At 35.2% G+C, this 20032-nt stretch overlaps 2 protein-coding genes across 2 annotated transcripts; both read left to right on the top strand.

Annotated features, from left to right (window-relative positions):
- Positions 1-1340: 1340 nt before the first annotated feature.
- On the top strand, positions 1341-17419 carry LOC122596425 (intermediate cleaving peptidase 55, mitochondrial). Its single transcript, XM_043768999.1, has 14 exons — positions 1341-1442; positions 1590-1664; positions 2172-2435; positions 2525-2617; positions 14252-14458; positions 14990-15093; positions 15728-15794; positions 15881-15988; positions 16064-16156; positions 16253-16343; positions 16470-16540; positions 16710-16765; positions 16883-16943; positions 17073-17419. The coding sequence occupies exons 1-14, from the start codon at positions 1383-1385 to the stop codon at positions 17181-17183; spliced, it is 1461 nt and encodes a 486-aa protein (XP_043624934.1). The 5' UTR covers positions 1341-1382; the 3' UTR covers positions 17184-17419.
- A 554-nt stretch (positions 17420-17973) lies between these two features.
- On the top strand, positions 17974-19576 carry LOC122597784. Its single transcript, XM_043770353.1, has 3 exons — positions 17974-18543; positions 18700-18825; positions 19234-19576. Exons 1-3 carry the CDS (start codon positions 18043-18045, stop codon positions 19381-19383), a joined length of 777 nt encoding a protein of 258 aa, XP_043626288.1. The 5' UTR covers positions 17974-18042; the 3' UTR covers positions 19384-19576.
- The last annotated feature ends 456 nt before the right edge of the window (positions 19577-20032 follow it).

The following is a 20032-nucleotide window of genomic DNA, read 5'->3' as shown; positions in this document are numbered from 1 at the left end:
AGTTGTAAAATATTCTTACAATTATTGTTCTAACATTTTAGAAATAGTTTTATCTATTTTATTGATTTATTGTATCTTTGATTTTTAAAACATTAAAGTTACTTTTAACGTACCGATTTGAGTCGTACTAATGAAGGTTTTAGGTCAACCAACTCGATGATTACTATGAAAGTGATTTTTAGGCCGGTGCTTATAAACGTCTATGAGGGAGTGTCCTCTGACGTGTAGAAGCTGGACGTCATCGGCAGTGAGCGTCTCGCGTCCGAGCGAAATTTCTTCACCAAGAAGTTGGAGGACGGAGGAGAGGTGGGGCCACAGAGATAATTTCGTTTGTTTTTCTTTTTTGTTTTCATGGTTTGTAAAACATACACATACGTATGCTTTATATATGTTCATATATGTATTATATGTAGTTGTAGTAGGTGGCGGTAATTTGCAGATAAAAGGAATGGAAGAAGATGATAAGCACATATATACATATATTTATATAATAAACAATTTTCATTTATACCCTTATAGTATAATATATTTATGTTATAACTCTTGAGTTTTAAAAGTTATCAATTTAGTCCTTAAATTGTTATTTCTATTTTATATTTTTTAGATTTTATTAATCTAAATATGTTTTCTAATATAAAAAATTAGCTATTTAATTTTATGTTTAAGTAATTGGAAATTATAAAAGAATTGATGATGTGGCGAAAAAGTTATGAAGAAACTGTCCTTATAAACAGTTAGTGTCCTAAGGATAGTCCGGAATAATGTGATGCTGACGTGCCAGACAAGAAGTCTTGAGGACTCCCTGCCTATAAGCACCGGCCTTAGGGCATTGAAGTTTGGATCAGTATTTAACGCTTTCACTTTTTTGTATACAAAACAATATAATTTCAAAAATCAAATAAACATAAAAATTAAGAATACTATAAAAGTGAATAAATTATAAGATTTAATTAGGGTTAATGACATTTTAGACTATTTTTTAAAGATATTAACATATATTTTATGGTCTATTACATAATGAACCAAAAATTTGTTATAATCCATAATATCAATTTATTCCAAACATGTAGTATATATAAGTGTTAACATATGCTTTTTTTTTATTAGACAATAACATTACATTGATTACATATATCTACTCGCGTATTACGCGAATAATAATATAGTAGTATAGATATAGATATAGATAAATAAAAAATAATAAAAAAAATTATCAAGAGTAAAATTATAAAATACGAGTACAATTCAATTTGGGCGTCTTATTGGAAGTAAACAAAAACTCGAGGGTTAGGAATGAAACTTGTCCAAAACAGGTTTTCCCCCTTCCCTTCTTCCTTCCTCCTAAAACCCTAATTTATTGAAAAACACAGGGAAGTTGCAGAATGCAATATCTTCACAAAAAGCTAATCACTAATAGACATTCATTCAAATTATTCAATCAAGTTTGTACCTTTTTTTAAAATTAACTTATAATTCTGAATTATCATTCATAAGTTGTTTAAAGATTTAATCTTTTTGCCATTTCTTGATTAATTTCTTGGTTTTTTAATCTTATTGATATTGGGTTCTATTTGTTTATTTATTTGTAGGTTGTAAGTAGACATTTTTATTCTACAAATAAGTATTTTGATGCTGGGCAGCCAACACCAAGTACTCATCCTCAGGTTAAAAAAATAATATATTCTTGTTTTACTATTTGTGTATTGTTATATCGGTTAATGTCATAATGTAGCAATCGACTTAGGTTAGTTTCGGTTATTGTAATTATACGTCCGGGTTTTAAAGCTTATGGCTTAAGGGGTCTTTTAGTAAGTCTTTGGGATTGCATATTTTAGAAGTGATTTCAAAATAAGCACATTTGAGTGTTAAATAAGCACGTATTACTTGTCTATGCATAAATTCAGAAAGCGCTTATCGCTTTAAAAAAAAGAAGGAAAAATGCTATAACCACTCGTAAAAGTGCAATCCGGAACACAAAGCTCATCAATGTGTTCAGGTAAGCTTATCTTTTGCGGGCTTAAACAAAATGTATTATTACTAGGCTGGGGCAGTGTCGAGCATAAATGACAAAGCAGATTACCAAATTAAGTAGTTGTTATTCTATGACATTGGCTCTTTTTTGTTAGTAGTTGGTAATCGCTAGTAATAAGTTTTTTGTTTTTGTGTGGTAGTTACTAAAAGAAGGTGAGATTACACCAGGAATTGCGTCTGATGAATATATATCAAGGAGGAAGAGATTACTGGAACTTCTTCCAGAGCAGACTGTGGCTATTGTTGCATCTGCCCCCGTAAAGATGATGACTGATGTTGTTCCTTACACTTTTCGCCAAGATGCCGACTATCTTTATATTACTGGATGCCAACAGCCAGGCGGGATAGCTGTATTAGGTCATGACTTTGGTTTGTGCATGTTCATGCCCGAACCTTCCCCTCACGTATGCCTGAGTTCATGCATAGCGAAATTTTTTAAACAGTTTGTGGTTGAAAAGTCTGAAGGCTTAAAAGTTATTGAAATGATATGCAGGAAATTACTTGGCAAGGACAGATTGCTGGAGTTGATGCTGCTACCCATTTTTTTAAGGCTAATGAGTCGTACCCAATCAGCAATTTACATAAGGTCAGTATTTTATCATATCTAGCTTTGTTTCTCATCATTATTTTTTGGTATGACCAATATCCCTTTGATGATAAGGAAGTGTATTATGTTGTTAGAAATGCCCTAGTGTTGTTTTAGTTATGCTCACTAAGGTAAACTCATCCAAATTACAAATTGTTCAGAACAATAACCCTAAAATAACATAGGAAAGGTCGAAAGGAAACATTATATATTTCTGGGTATGTTTTGTGCAAGCATTGATCTGTTAACTTGGATTTTGGATGTTGCATCTTTTGTTCAAAAGCTGTCAAAAGATTATGCTTAGATGAATGAAAGAAATGCACTTGTCATCTTCTTTCTTTTCTTTCCTTAACAGAGACCAGTCAAATGAATAAGAGCCTACAAACAAATATAAGAATTAGATGGGATGCAGATACAAATACAGTAGAAAAGTAGTAATGTTCAACTCACCACCATGATGGATGTAATTCCTATTAGGTCAACTTCCTCATTCATAATTTCCAGATGAACCTGGCACAAATTATAAACAACTCAGATATCTGGCCGAAAAAAAAATACCGGAGTAGTTAGTTTACTTGAATATAGTTCACTAAGAGAACCGTCTTTCACAACAAAAGGAATATCGCCACATACAACTTATTTCACTAGGCACTAACAACAGTAAGCGAGAGAGAAGCACTTCTGATTTTTAACTCGATAACCTAAAAAAAAAGGATCAGTAACCCTACAAATTACATAAAACCAGATGAAAGTTAACAAAATAGATGCATTGCAAGAGTTCAATAATAGGTCAAAATGATTTATAAGTGTCATGATGCTAATAAAATAAAATAACAGAAAGATAACTAAAGCTATAACTTCACAGCAATCTTAAATACACAAGTAACCAGTGATGCAACTAAATCTTGGCATATGTTTGGTTAAAAACGAGTAATATACATTCTAAACCAAATTCATAGTAACCTATAAATGTATACTATTCATAATAGAGAAATGCTATGTATACAAACTAGATACAAACATATTTTTACAAAATGATGTGGCAAATTTGATGGACCAATTAAATGTTAAGTTATTTTCTCTTTCTCCATTCTCTCCCTTCATTTGATTGGTTAGACATGAGTTTGTAAAAGTTTGTTGTAATTGGTTTGTAACTCTAGCATTGCTCTTCATAATAAAAAAGAACTACGTTTTGAAAAAAGTTAACTGAAATTCATATTAATATCAAATATCACAACTCTCATATATAAAATAAACTATCAAGAAAGTAGCATGCCTTCTAAACAATATAAATGTGACCCATACCAAAATTTTACCACCTATGTAAATCATCATTGTTAGTTTATTATCATTGTGAGAGCTCATGTCTCACATTGATGCTTGACTACTAATAGTAGTTAGCTGGACTCTAGTACTTAGACAAAGGAAACATGTAGCATTGTAGCAATACTCACCTTTTAAGTTGAATTCTGTACTTGTTAGCATTGAGAGCCTCATCAAGTTCTGCTTGATAGGTCTTTATTTTTGCAGCATAATCAATATATTCTTGAGAACGAATCTCATGATCACCCTGATACAATAGAAATGAAAGAGAGTAAACGAACATTTAGTGAAAAGATTTCATTCCCAGCTAACTTATAAGAAGAGATTCAGCTGTTAAGTAAACCGAAACTAAACTCTAATCGGTTAAATAAAATGAAGATTAGAACACAAACCAATTTACTTTTGGCTGAAAGTAGCTTTAGATCTTCCATAGCATGGACTTTCTTCTGGCGTTAATTCAATTTACCTTCAAGCTGTTGAACTTTCAGTTGATACTGCATATTAGCGTTCTTGATCTTGCTCATCTCATTTTTCATATCAGCATCCTGTGGACAAGATGCACTTTTAGCCGTTACATCACCCTCATTAGCTTTTCTTCCAATACTTTTTTCTGACTTGTACAACCTTCATACACGGACATCTTTTTTCAGAAATTACACCTAAAAAATTGACAACTACTTGAAACTGAATGAAGAGAAGCTTCACGATAAGTCTTTTCATAATAGTTCTTTAACTTATCAAGCTTTTGTTTATGATCCAAAACTTCATTTTCAAGACTCGGTTTTATAATCCAATACATTTTCAAGATCCAGTAATTCATTGTCAAGATCCAAATATAGAGTACCAAAACTCCTATAAATAGTAAATAAAGCACCGATTGCATTAAGATCACAAAAGTTCTATTACTTATCGGTTGCTCCATGGCCACCCATACATGTCCATAAGACAGAAACATGTTTTTACGTTAGCCGCTCTTTGTGTGAGGCTGCAACTTCATGTACCAAAATCAAACCTGATACAACTTCAAGTACATCTTCAACCAGTAACGCATATGCACCAAAACATTTATTAAGTTGCATTCTACTTTAGACTACATCAAAAACTGGCAAATTCAACTTCAGCATCTTGAGAAAGTATCAGTCGAAAAAGGTAAATTTTTTGGTTGGGGTTAAAACCACTGTTGTCAAAGGCGAGCGCCTATTGCACCTAGGCGCAAAAGGTGGCGAGGCGCACCTCCAGCGCCTGAAACCCTAGGCCCAAGTCGACCATGAAAAAGGCGGTCAACATCGGTCAATTGTGGTGGTCAACGGCGGTTAAAATGGTCAAATGGGTCAAGATTCGACCAAATCATTCAAGATCCGGCCAAATTGTGGCTAGATCTAATGTTTTCCGGCCAAAATGAGTGACTATAGTCGTTTAAGAAGATTAAAGAAGAGAGTGAAAATAAAATGGGGGAAGAAAAAATTATGTTTTTTTATATATGTTTATAATAGAATAATAATGTGAAGTTTTTGGTTGAAAAGTTTATATTTTTTGAATGATATTTGGTTTTATAACTGACATTTGATTTTTTTTACTATTATTTTTCACTATATATAAATATTTTATATTTATGTACTTGGTGCGCTTTTTATTCCCGCGCGTGCGCTTTTTTTGCGCCTCTCGCCTTCGCCCTATTTGGGGTCTTTGCGCTTTGAGGTCGCCTTCGCTTTTGACAACTATGCTTAAAACAGGTCGAATTCACCTTGATATGTGCACTTTTATACATTTTGTTTTTTCACATATATAATAAGGTATATTAAATTTGATTACCAACAATGGAAATGATCACTATATAATATGCAACTTTCAAAATTGTTCTACTTAGGTCAATCATGCTTTGTTAAGGGTTTAATCACTCACATCTCTCTTTTTTGTTTTTTTTTGTTTTTAGTTTCTTAACCACTCTTTGAAGTTTGAACATATGTATTCAGTATTTCATGAGTAAACGCCGACTATTTCTACATTAGCAGTGCTTTAAATACATTTCATGTTTCTACATTAGCAAAGCTTTAAATAAATTTCATGTCAACATTCTGATACACGTATTCCACTAATATAAAGGCAAAATAAAACTACTGGCTTCTGATTAAAGACATACCTTTCAAATATCTCGTTGATTTGGTGTGACAACATTATACAGGATTCAGATGACAAGATCTCTACTACTATCTAAACATATGAAATTTTTGTGTACTTTTGAGGTTAAAGTTAACTTGTAATAAAAATTTCTAGAATTAAATAACACGAGTTATTTTTACCTTCACCCTCGATGACACATTTTCACCATGGATTTGGTCAACCAAAGATAGGTTCTCACTGGCCATTTGTGTTGAATTGTTAAGATCATAAAATATGTTAGAATAACTGTAAATGCTTAAGTTGTAGCACAATGAACATGGGCTGGAAATGGAGGATATTTGTAGGAAAATATAAGAGGACGTGATTACGCATTTTAATAATTTACTTATGTGATTCAAAGAAAATATATAATCAGTTGACTTTATATAAAGATCTAATGAAAGTATCAGTATGTATCTAGGGAACAGTCACTTCAAAGTGAATTCTCCCTGAGAAAAAAGTATATAAAAAAAACCCTAGAAATTAAACATTAAAAAGCACTTGACTGAAAATGGGAATTGATACCTGATATGAATTCAGTATCTTGCCATCAAACCCGATTATCCAAACACCTAAAAACCCCGGGAGGCTGGGATTGTACAATCTAAAAACGAGACCCTTAAGTGAAAGTAACCCAAATAAGAATATATGAATGTAAAATTAGCTTATAAACTTTAACATCATCCATAGTTGCGACGCTTGTCATGTGATTTATTTGTTCAACTATGCACACACTTCAAGTAAAAGCTTGTTTACATGATAAGTATGTATTATTCGGAGAATATGGCTATCATCTTGTTCATTATGGATAACAAACAATACATTTTGCAGTAAGTTTCAATCCTCATTTTAAACATATAGTAAGGGTACGATAAAATGATCGACTTTGTCAAATATGTTATAGACCCAACATTATATGAACTTGATCTAGATTCTTGAAATGGGTTACACCAAGTTCGAATGAAATTTTTAATGCTATGACCTAAGTTTTATGTATGGAGTAATTGATATCTCCATAAAACTTTGACACATGAAGAGGAAAAGGTGAATGCCATCAAAATATGTGATAGCTTGAACTCAACTTTAACTTGACCGTCACTGTAGCTAGGTAGGAACAAGTAGCACATGATCCCATAATGAGCTCCAAGCAATAGCAGAGTCAAAATACGGATATCCATTTTCTGTAGATATATTTTTAACGTTTAAGAATTATATTTCAATATAAACTAGTAATTGATTATCTAAAGTTTATATTTGTGATTTTGCAAGTAGGTGTATAAGATTTATGGCACCACATAACAGCTTTAGCTAGTTGCTTGAGGCTTTTAGTTATTATCAACATCAGTTTTTCACTTTTTCTATGGTTAGCAAAAGTTTTAAGTGTTGTTAAACTTTTTTCTACCGTCTTAAAGCATGATTCCCAATAAAAGGTTCATTTCTCTTTGATATATATAGAAATGTGACTGTTGCATGCTTTGTTATCTGCATTTTATTAAACTTAGTTACCTAGATACTATTTGTTGATGTAAACGAGTAACATAATCAAGAGGTTCAAATACTATTGCTTGATGACGTCTTTTCACTAGAAGCTTCTAGCTAAATCCTATAACTTATGCACAACTAGTTGCCTAATTGCGTTAAGACTTTGGCATTTGATGATATTGCTAATGTTTATTTGATATTTTGAATGTAATGATGCTACAAGTAGGCTCCTTTACAGTTTATATTATTGCATATGTCAATGGCCCTGTGTATATATATATATCCTAAAAAAAATTAAGACGATGAGTTTTACTTCTATAAACCCCACACTTGGGCGCCGTTAGCTCTTTGCGCCTCAAGCCCCAAGACCCCTTTGCGTTTTAGTGCGCTTTGAGCCTTTTCATAACTTTGCTTAGATGATTACAACTATATATATATGTATATTAATATTAATATTTTGATATGGATGTTTTATTCGATGGTAACTCATCTAACTGTTGTTTGATTTAGGGTTTAATAATTTATTTTTAAGAAACAAAAGACATCATTTTATGTAAAGCATATAATTTAGTCAAGTTTATTTTTCATACATTATTAATAGTGAAACATCTATTACACAAGATCAGACATGTAAGGTAGTCAGACATGTAAGGCGGTTTACTTTTCAATAAATCTTATGGGGTGTTTGGCTTTAAACATGGAATCATTATGGCTTTAGGTTTTAAGTGGTAATGAGAATGGGTTTTCAAACCCGCTAAGTTAGTTGGCTTGATATCCAATTTATAATCCCAAAGTCATTCACCAAATAGTCTATATGGGAAAGAAAGTTATTTCGTGATTCCCGTACCCATTATCAAACACATTTTTTAAAGATTTTGCAGTCTTTAGATGCTACCTCATAATAAACAGAAAAGTTGTATCGTATATAAAATCATTGAGAATAAGGGATACATATATAGAGTTTAGATTTACACTCTACACCTCCTATTATTGATACAATTATAATATAATCTAATAGTTTAATATTCCCCCGCAAGCTAAGGCCGCGGAGCAAGCCTTAGCTTGGATCGCAAAAGCATAAACCGAGAAGATGTCAATGGCTTTGTAAAGACATCCGCAATCTGATCATCTGTGGATATAAACTTCACCGAAAGTTTTCCTTGTGCTACTTTTTCTCGAACGAAGTGGAAGTCAACCTCTACATGCTTGGTTCAAGCATGAAAGACTAGATTAGCAGACAAGTATGTTGCTCCCAAATTGTCACACCATAATGTAGGAGCTGTTTTAAATGAAACTTGCAATTCACCCAACAAGTCTTGTAACCAAGTTAATTCTGCAACTGTATCTGCAAGAGCCTTATACTCGGATTATTTAGATGAGCGAGAAACTGTCTTCTGCTTACGTGCAGCCCAAGAAACAAGATTAGATCCAAGATAGATAGCATATCCCCCGGTGGATCGACGATCATCTGGGCAACCAGCCCAGTCTGCATCAGAATACGTGTTAATAGACGGAAATGAGGCATCTGTATAAGCATGAAGATGAGTATCTGAATGTTGTTGAATTCGAAGACCAAAAGAAACAGTGCCCTGCAAATATCTGAGAATACGTTTAACCGCCGACCAATGATTTTCTATAGGAGAATGCATGAACTGACACACCTTATTGACTGCAAAGGTAATATCCGGTCGGGATAAGGTAGCATACTGTAAAGCACCAACGATTTGTCTATACTGAACCGGATTATCTAAGGCTGGACTGTCTCCTAACTGTAGAGTAGTAGTGTTAGTAATGGGGGACGAGACCGACTTAGATTGAGATAAACTTGCACGTTGAATAACCTCTTGAATATACTTCTTTTGAGACAAGATAAGATCACCATTCTGGTAGTTAATTTCAAAGCCCAAAAAATACGAAAAGGAGCCCATATCCTGGACAGCAAATGTGTTACTGAGTTTGTGAACTATCTGATCAATTGCTTGTGGATTGTTACCTGTCAAAATGATGTCATCAACATATACAAGCATGTACAATAAGGTACCATGGGACGAATAGATGAACAAAGACGGATCTGTGCGAGATCCGCGAAATCCAAAGGACTGGAGGGCACCAGAAAGGCGATGAAACCAAGCCCGAGGAGCCTGCTTGAGACCATATAATGACTTATGTAGCAGACACACATGTGCCGGCTTGTGTGAATCAACAAAACCTAGAGGTTGTCGAAGGTACACTGTTTCTTTCAAATCCCCATGAAGAAAAGCATTCTAAACATCCAACTGTCGGAGTTGCCACTTTTGGGTGACCGCGAGGGAAAGAACAACCCGAATAGTGGTAGCCTTTACCATTGGGCTAAAGGTCTCATGATAATCAATACCCGGTTGCTGATGACATCCCTTGGCAACTAGACGTGCTTTATAACGCGTAACTGCGCCTGTCTGATCACGTTTGAGCTTATAAACCCACTTACAATCAACTACATTAGCATTCCAAGGACAAGGAACCAACAACCAAGTATTGTTTCTTAAGAGGGCTGAATATTCATCACTCATAGCTTGGCGCCATTGAGATACTGTATTGGCAATGGCAAAAGTGGGAGGCTCGGTTTGTGTATAATCGAGACGAGTGTGATAGGCATATGGATTGTATGGTTGACGTGGTTTTGGGTTGGGCCGAAGATTGGAGGGACGTGTACGAGTAAAGGGTTGCGGCTCAGGTTGGGTGGAGGCTGCATAAGGCTGCAGATTAGGTGGTGTTTCCCCAACAGAAGGTTGTGAAGCAGAGGAGTCAAGCGGTGTTGCTGAAGCAGCAGCCGCAGTGGTAATTGTCTCAGGTGGTGTAGGTGCTTTCTTGCGTTGATATGTGTGTAAAATTGGAGGTGGATCTCTAATTACGAGGTCAGGATTTAGAGTATGGGACTGAGGAGTAGTAGGAAGTGCAACTGGATTAGGATATGAAGAGATATATGGGTTAGAGATTGGAGTAGGCTCAGGCGGGGGTTTGGGTAGGAATGGGAAAGAGGACTCATCAAAACGAACATGTCGACATATGGCCAACTACTTTAGTATAGCTACACCTAAAAAAGGGTATTTCTACCCTTTCCCCTTTCTGTCAATGTTGCCAATTCCTAGAAGACTAATGTACCCTCGTGTATACAGTTGTCCAACTACTTTCTTCCTCCGACTTCTTTAGCCACTTCCGGCTTCCCCACTTCCGCATCTGTCGTATTCGGGATAGCTTGCTTCGTGGCGGAGCATTTAGCAATGCTAGCAGCCTGGTAGGCTGGCTGTCTGGGACATTCATCAAGCAGCGGTACCCATGATGAGAGGTACCGTATCCAAGGAACACACAAGGGGTGGATCGAAAGTCCATTTTGTGTTTGTTGTATGGACGAAGGTGAGGATAACAACGACATCCGAAAATACGAAGAAAGGAATAGTCGGGTGTTGTATGAAATAGGCGTTCAAAAGGAGAGGTGTGTTGATTGACACGGGATGGCATACGGTTAATAAGATAAACGACAGTGTCATAAGCGAAGTGCCAATAACGAGTCGGGACATGAGAGTGCGCGAGTAAGGTGAGACCCGTCTCGACCACGTGGCGGTGTCGACGTTCAACAGTGCCATTTTGTTCATTTGTATGTGGGCACGACACACGATGGAGAACACCAATTGATGAGAAGTACGAGTTAAGGTTTCGAAACTCACCGCCCCAATCTATCTGAACAGCTTTAAGCTTTGTTTGGAACTGCCGTTTAACTAAAAGAATAAATTTTTTAAAGGTGGGGAGAACATCATATTTTTGTTTCAACGGAAAATACCACATAAAATTGGTGAAGTGGTCAACACATAGCAAAAAATAAAGATGCCCATCAGAAGAAGGAACGGGCGCAGGTCCCCAAACATCACAAAACACAAGATCTAAAACATTGAAACTTTTATTACTTGATAAAGGCAAATGTAATTTCGATGACTTTCCAACAAGACAAGAGTCACAGACCAAACTAGAACATTTATTTGTAGTAGGTAACCTAAATCTAGATATCACAGACTGCAAAAGTTGTGAACGTGGATGGCCAAGACGGTGATGCCATGTATGAGAAGACGCACGAACTGTAGAGAAAGCAACTTTGGAGATAGGCTTTAAGCTTGGGACATTGATGGAATATAGTCCGTCAAGGCGTGGACCAGTGAGGAGGATACGGTGGGTGGATTTGTCCTTTACACAAAAGAAAGTAGAGTGAAATTCAAAATACACATTGTTATCATGACAAAGTTGCTGAACAGAAAGTAAGTTCCGCCTAATTTGGGGAACATGAAAGATACTAGATAAGGACATTGTTTTAGTTGGAGAATAAATTTTTGATGAACCGATGCGAAGAATGGGAAGACCCTTACCATTGCCAACATGAAGATGATCATTGCCATAGTATGGTTCAGAATGATCGCACCCTCAAAGATCAGACGCAACATGATGGTTGCACCCTGTATCCGGAAGCCATGAAGTTGAAGCTTGTGAGCGATGATCGGCAAAGTTAGCTTGTGGTGTTGAAGGTGGTCGCCGATATGTAGGAGGATCCCGATTGGGACATTGAGATGGAATATGTAAGATGCCACACCTGTGACAAGTACCATAAACAGTGTTTTGATTAGAAGCCCAAGAAAACTGATTTCTATTACCTCCGCCGGTAGATTGAGTCTGGTGAGTCAAGCCTGTGCCTCGACCACCCCGATTACTTCGGCCACCACGAGAGCCACTCCTGGTCGCATAATGGGCTGTAACAGGAGCACTTGATTGGGTTTGGACCTGTAAGCCAAACTGGGAAAGTAGCTGCTGAATAGCATCAAGCTGATCAGAGGACATGCTTTTTGTAACATTGTTTGATTTGTTAGCAGAAGTGGAAGCTGTGAAGGCCTGTGTTGGGGCAGCCTTGGGTTGCGTTTTCTTTAGCATATAATCATTTTCAGCAAGCAATCCATAAAGTTCTGAAAACTGTTTTGGTGGACTTCGTAGACAGGAGGACTTGAAGGCGTTATATTCTTCACGTAAACCAGAAACAACAAGCATAATAACATCTTTTTCCTTCATGGGTTCGCCAATATTAGCGAGAGCATCCGCATATTCTTGAGCCCGATCCAAGTACGCGGTTGACGTTTCATCACCCTTCATCTTTAATTTTAATAGTTGTGTTTTTAAGGTATATTCCCGGGAGGACGAATGAGGAGCGTACGCACGTTCAAGTGCTAGCCAAACATCACGGGAGGTAGAGCCTTGGACGTGGGTGAAAGAAGCTTCGGATATGGTAGAGATGATTAACATTCGAACATGTGCATCGTTTGTGATCCAAGTTGAATAAGCAGGGTTTATTGTGGGTGCAGCATCCGTGGTGTATTTGTCTTTGCTTCCTGAAGCCTGATTGAATTGGGGAGGGCAAGGAATCGACCCATCAACATAGCCAAAAAGGCTGTTTGTGATCAGAAAGGGTTCTAGCATAGTTTTCCAAAAACCATAATTGGTTGGTGATAAAGTAAACCCGAACTTATATGAGTTATGAGCTGTTTTCTCTTGTGTGGTGACGGCAACAATAGCTGCCATTGTAATGGGGTAGGTGGAGGTTTATTATGTTGCGATTTTAGGGTTTACAAAATTAGGGTTCCGACGAACGGCGGTGAACAGTGGCGGCTGGCAGATAGGGTTTTGATTAGAATTAATTAAGGATGAAGATACTTTTGTAGATGGAATGCTATCTACCTGAATCACGTCCAAAATAGAGTAAATTTTGGTTGCCGGGATTGTGACCGGAACTATGGACAGATTGAATTGGAAAAAAAAATTTAGGGTTTTTAGGTTGCCGGAATTGTGGCTGGAATTATGGACGAATTTGTGGCTGTGATACCATAATAAACAGAAAAGTTGTATCGTATATAAAATCATTGAGAATAAGGAATACATATATAGAGTTTAGATTTACACTCTACTCCTCCTATTATTGATAGAATCATAATATAATCTAATAGTTTAATACCTCATAACATCGAAAATGGCTTCTCAGAGTTCAAATTTTAACACCTAAAAGATAAATAAATATCTAATTTGCTAAGTACATCATAAGAGATGTGAAAACATATGATACATTAGAACTTAGAACAGCTGATAAAGTTAGGTTCATGACCTGATTAATCACTTGATTCGACAAGAAAAGTAGCAAACACTACAATTATGTTTGAAATTCTTTTAACCTTCATATCTGATCAATACACATGCATAGTGCTTTTAGGTGTCATGCCTAGGTTTCTCTTAAGCTGCCATCCACTGCTCAGCATTCTCCCGTTTCCTTAATTGGTTTGGGTCTTTTATTGGGCTACATAGAAGCTATGTCTTCAGTCTGCTTGGGTTAGCTACAATGTTGATTTAACTGTCTCATAAAATAAGCGGGAATACTGCAGATCTTTGATTAACTTTTCTCAACTTGGAGAGTTTTTCTCCTGTCTAATTTATGTAATTGTATCGATGGAACAATGAAACTTTATAAAAGGTCACTTTTTAAAATATTCAAGTATCACAGTTTTTATATGCTTATGAAGTCTAAAAATGTTATATATATACATATATACACTTTCTTACATTGTTATGGCCCAACATCAATTTTAACAACCCCTCTCATAACTGTAGGTTCTTCCAAACATGATAAAAAATTGTTCGAAGCTATATCATAATGTGAAGACCGCTATCCCAACTTATACAGACTTGGAGCCATTTCAAAAGGCTGCTTATTATGGGAAAGTAGCTGATCTTTCCTTGTACACTCATGAAGCACGATGGGTGAAATCAGCATCTGAGCTTAATCTGATGAGAGAATCTGCTTCCATAGGTTGCCAGGTATGCTGAGGTTGCACAAGTATCTTCAGTGTTACACACATCTATTTTATTATTTGAAATTTTGACGTGTAGTCTTTAAACTGACTACAAGTGAAGTGTATACATGGTGCTTTTGAAAATCTGTGAGTGTGTATTTAGAATGCTCCCTCTGTCCCAATTTTATGTTCTCCCAACAAAAAAATTGTGATTTTGGATAGATGCATTTAAACTTATAGTTAGCTTATCATATCTCTGTTTAAAATAGAAGTTTTAAGATATTAAACTAGGGTAAAGTTGGAAATTCGTTTATTTATGACTAATGTTAAATGAAAGATGGCAATCTTTTTGGGACAAACAAATGTAGTAAGGGAGACAATGAATATGGGACGGAGGGAGTAACATTTCTCTTGTTTCAACATTCATGCACCTAAAAATAGATGGTTAAGTGATGATTCTTTATCTAACTTTGTGCTTTCGGTAATCATGTTTTTCATAGTAAGTTAAGGCATTATATTCATACTTACTAAAAATGTGTAGTAATTTCTTTGATAGGCTCTTCTACAAACAATGCTGCAGTCCAAGATATCTCCTTATGAGAATGTCTTATCTGCCAAAGTTGAATATGAGTGCAGAGTGAGAGGTGCCCAGAGAATGTCGTAAGTTTTTTACCATGTTTTCCTATGAAATAAATAAACATAGCCTTCTCATCTAATTCTTGACTCTCCTTAAAGAAGGGAGGGATCTTTTGGTGTTTCTGTTAATAGTTGATAGACCAGGAAGAGGATCAAATAAAAGGACCAAATACATTTGAAGCTTGAATAATTTGTTTTTGTTTTTTACTAGCTTTTGTAGTGGATAAGAAGAGGTTCTATGAAAAAGTATCAGTGGGTTTTTATGTGATGAGAGTTTTTATCCAATATTTATAATGTGAATTTCCAAAATAGTGTTTGCACATCTCAGATTATTTTATTTTATTTATTTTTTAATCAATAAACGAGTTCTTGTAAATTTTTTATTATTATGTTCTACAAATGGCATTTTTGGGGCCTTTTCGCTTTTCTCACACATTTTGTCCTTTTTACTACCACAAATATATAAGACTGTTCCATATGCACACATATGTCATAAGTCTGAAGGAAACATGTTCACATCTATTCACAGCCATTTCAATCTTTGCTTGGATTACAAAGTTTTTGAACCTTGTCTTATCTGAAATCTTCTGCTTTATTCATCTTACCGCATCCAGGGCATTGCTTATTGTCTAACAATGTACTGATTCACGTTACACAGGTTCAATCCTGTTGTTGGTGGAGGACCGAATGGTAGCGTTGTTCATTATTCTCGAAATGATCAGAAAGTGAGCTTTTTTTTTTAGCATTTAATCTGTTCTGTTTGTTCTACGCAAATATCGTTTTTCTCATTGACAATGTTAATGATGTTCAGGTCAAAGATGGAGACCTTGTTTTGATGGACATTGGGTGTGAATTGCATGGCTATGTTAGTGACCTAACACGTACATGGCCTCCCTGTGGCAGATTTTCTGATTCTCAAGTATGTTGTCCCTTAACACAAACTTGGTTTGTTTGTATATGTTCTAATAGCATAATAATGCCTATATATCTTTAGAAAGAACTGTATCATCTGATCTTAGAGACCAACAAAGAATGTATTGAACTTTGTGAACCCGGTACAAGTATCCAGCGCATACACAACTACTCGGTATGAAATACTCAGTCATTTGTCTCTTTTTGATTTCTTTTAGTTTATTTTGACTGAAATTTGCAGCTTGATTTGTTATTATTCTATGTTTTGTAGGTTGACAAACTCAGTAGAGGGTTAAAGGAGTTAGGAATATTGAGAGATAATCTACGTAGCAGCTATCACCAGTTGAATCCAACTAACATAGGTCATTTTTAAATTCGTATATAAGATAAACCATATTTTGGCTCACTTGAAGCTTCTACAATCTTTGGAGTTACATTTCTTGTTCATACAGGGAGTATGTTGATTTTAGTTGTATTATATTATACAGGTCATTATTTAGGAATGGATGTGCATGATTGTCATACAATCGGCTATGACAGAATCTTAAAGCCAGGTGTTGTAAGTTCCTAATCCGACAATCTTTTTGATGCTTAAAATCAAGTATGTTTATATGCATATGTGACCTGAATATATACATGCTGCATCCATACTCGTTATTCAGACCCTATTTGATCTTATAGCTGCTACAACATTTGTTTGACTGAACTTTTATTACTTATATGAATAGGTGATTACAATTGAACCGGGAGTTTATATTCCACACAATTTTGATTGTGCACAGAGGTAATTACACTGATTTTGCATTAGTATTTTTTGTGTTCAATATAAGTTCTAAACATCTATGCTTGGTATGATGTAACAAAAACCGACTCATTTGTCATTGGAATTGTTTTGATACAGATACCAAGGAATCGGAATCAGGGTTGAGGACGAAGTCCTAATCACAGAATCAGGTCATGAGGTATAATTATAGCATTTTAATCAAGATTTAAACCTTATCATATTTTCTTGTCGCGTTATACTTGCAGCAATTTCTAATTTGGCTCATTCATATCCAGGCTGTTCTGACATTGATAATTTTTTGCTACAGGTTCTTACAGGATCATTACCAAAAGAAATGAGCCACCTTGAAACGTTGTTAAATAACCACAGCTATGGAGTGGGAACCGATACTAGCAATACTTTTGCTTCCGGTTTATGACTTGGACCTACAGTGGTCTAAGCAGGCGGGCGTCGCGTATACCGTTTGGTCTGCACCTGGAAATTATTAATTTTGTATTTAATGTTTCTATAGAATGGTAAGAAATATTTACACTATTTGATTTTTTAGCTTCACTATTTTAGAATAATGGTTATTCACATTCTACATGTAGATTGTTTTTATATACAAGATGTAAATGTAAATGAAGATTAAGTAGATTTGGATTAAGTGGAAAATCTTTTGTTTTTGGACACAGCTATCAAGGGTTGATAGTAATGGCGGGCAAAACCGGGTTTGACCCGACCCGGAGCTGAAACGGGTTTTCGTCAATGCGGCCAAAACCGGGTTTGACCCAACCCATCCGGTTTGAACCTGGTTTTGGGTCAAAACATTGACCGGTTTTTTTGGGTTCTTTTGACCAAAAACCGAACCTGACCCGATTTCAACCCGGTTATAATCTTATAAAAAAAAAACAGAAAACCCACACTGGTTACAACCCGCCGGGTTTGGTTAAACCCGGTTGTTGACCACTTTAGGGTTATGTTTCATATTCGGGTTCGAACTCGATTTTTGTTGTACATGCCGCGTAGATAGAGATAATTTTTGTTTTCTGTTGTAAGATGTAAATTAAATTGAAAAAAGAGCTTAAATAATACTGTATGATTTACATTCAGATTCAGAAGGACTAATTCGGTAACAGTAAAACTTTTACAAGGGCTATTTTGTAAATTTCAAGGCTTAACGTAATAATATATGTACATCATCATCAACGGAATTCTCACCATAATTTGATTGGAAAAAAAAACTCCTCTATTAACATAATACCAGAGTATCAACTAATTTTCAAACACCCCAAAAAATGACAACCACAACCACCACCAATCAAGATAAAACACGTGGCTTCTTGCCACCACCAGGAAACCACCCTGATCATGATCACAACAAATCTCCAATAACCTCATCCATTTCCAACGACGTCGTTTCCTGCACCACCACTCAAGATTCAGAACAACAACACCAACAAGTTGTTGTTGCTGCCGCCTCTCTTTCCCACGCAATCTTTAAACTCCGGGAAGCATTTGCCACCATTCCGAAAAGCGGAAATTATCAATCCGATATGATCACTAATTATCAAGAAAAAACCTCTACTGGAAAAAGAAACCCGATTGATCACATGACTACATTATTATCTGATGATGATTCCGGTATTTCAACTGGCGGCCCTCTTATTGATGATTATCAACAACAACGGACGAAAAAGAAGAAGAAAACGACGTCGTCCAAGAAGCCGCCGCTTACCGGAGTAAAAACCGTGTGTAATTTGGACCCATCTCATCAAGAGATGAGTCCCCGTATCAAGGTCTGTTAATTAATTACTGCGTATGTTAATAATTGGTTAATTATATAACGTTCTTGAATTTATATATATATTTCTTTATCTTTGCAACTTAATTATTTTACAATTATATGATCTGTTTTTTTTTTAATATTTGTTTTTGGAAATATATATAAATAGAGAATGAAGAAGATGGAAGAAATGGTGAAAGAGATGGAAAACAAGTGTTTGGAATTTAAGACTGAATGTGAATCTCAACTCACTACTACTACTAAAGATTCTACTCTTAACATTAACTCTTCTCAGGTATGTATATTATATATACATGGGTTTGCTAAATACAACCCTTAAAGTGTATAAATTGTTTGTATATTTACCATTAAAATCAGGGGTGAACTTTTAATATGGAAAATACAAATTTTTTTATGCATGCTAAATAACGAATCAAACTATTTTTTGAAAAAACGCCTAATTAAATTTAATAAATAACTTTTGCCCAAATCTTTCCATTTAATTTCTGATAAATAGTTAGTCCTATCAACAATTATGTAAAGTAAGATAAAAGAGTTATAAAGTCTTAAATAACGTTTGATAACAATTTGGCCATTTTTGTAGCTACTTGTTTGATCTGCATAGTTAAAAGGGTTTTGTTCGAAATAACCAAAGCGTATATCGATCTGTCATTGATCAAAATGTATGGATTAATTTGTATAGGAAATCGTGGAGCAAGGCGACGTTAAAGAGGAAAGCGTGAGGTTCAAAAGACAGAACGACGGGAGTACCAGCATCCGGTTGAGTTGCTCATGTGGCAAATCCTTTGAAATGTTGCATAACCACAGTGGGTCTTTTTACAGGTTGATGTAGCTAGCTAGGGTGCATATAATATATATATGCTACATATAATATATTTGTTTTTTCTTCTTTTGTATTTGATCGATCGATTATAATTTGTTAAGTTGAAATGATGAACCCGATCGATGATTTGAAATGTAATGGAGTTTGATTTTGTAAGGAACACATTTGGCATATTAGTCTAAATTTTGGTTATTCCTATAAATCTAATCTAGCTTTTTTTTTAGTGTATTTAGTATTTATGCTTCCCTCGTTGTTTTGGTTACTTTTATCATTTTGATTTCTGGATCAAAAAATCTTCATTTTGAGACCATAATAAAATTTTTTTTTTTTCTCATATACAAATATAGCCTTGGATAGTACATTCAAGGTTACAATGACAATTTTGTGATTTTTGTTTTACTTTTACTACTTTATAAGTGATTTGAGAAACTACTTAAATTTCTACTTCTAGTTTCGACTTACATCGATCTTTATGATTAACTCCTATATATCTAGCTCCAACACTTGGCCCATCTCAGCTAGTCTTTCTCCAAGCCCAACACAAGAACTGGCATTAGAGGTGCATGAAGCGGTTAACCGATTTCGGTTAATAATTTTAATAACCGGTTTCCGTTATTTTTTGAAACACTAATAACCGATTACGGTTAACTTGTACCGG

Source organism: Erigeron canadensis, chromosome 4 (genome assembly GCF_010389155.1).
Source record: "Erigeron canadensis isolate Cc75 chromosome 4, C_canadensis_v1, whole genome shotgun sequence".
Lineage (NCBI taxonomy): Eukaryota > Viridiplantae > Streptophyta > Magnoliopsida > Asterales > Asteraceae > Erigeron > Erigeron canadensis.
This window is presented reverse-complemented; position numbering and strand designations above follow the sequence as displayed.

Bases quoted from the DNA above. Each gene is read 5' to 3' on its own strand.
- LOC122597784 (XM_043770353.1), top strand. From the start codon at position 18,043: ATGACAACCACAACCACCACCAATCAAGATAAAACACGTGGCTTCTTG. The intron at 18,544-18,699 runs GTCTGTTAATTA...ATATATAAATAG, and splicing joins AGATGAGTCCCCGTATCAAG to AGAATGAAGAAGATGGAAGA. The intron at 18,826-19,233 runs GTATGTATATTA...TAATTTGTATAG, and splicing joins TTAACATTAACTCTTCTCAG to GAAATCGTGGAGCAAGGCGA.
- LOC122596425 (XM_043768999.1), top strand. From the start codon at position 1,383: ATGCAATATCTTCACAAAAAGCTAATCACTAATAGACATTCATTCAAA. The intron at 1,443-1,589 runs GTTTGTACCTTT...ATTTATTTGTAG, and splicing joins CATTCAAATTATTCAATCAA to GTTGTAAGTAGACATTTTTA. The intron at 16,944-17,072 runs GTATAATTATAG...TTTTTGCTACAG, and splicing joins TCACAGAATCAGGTCATGAG to GTTCTTACAGGATCATTACC.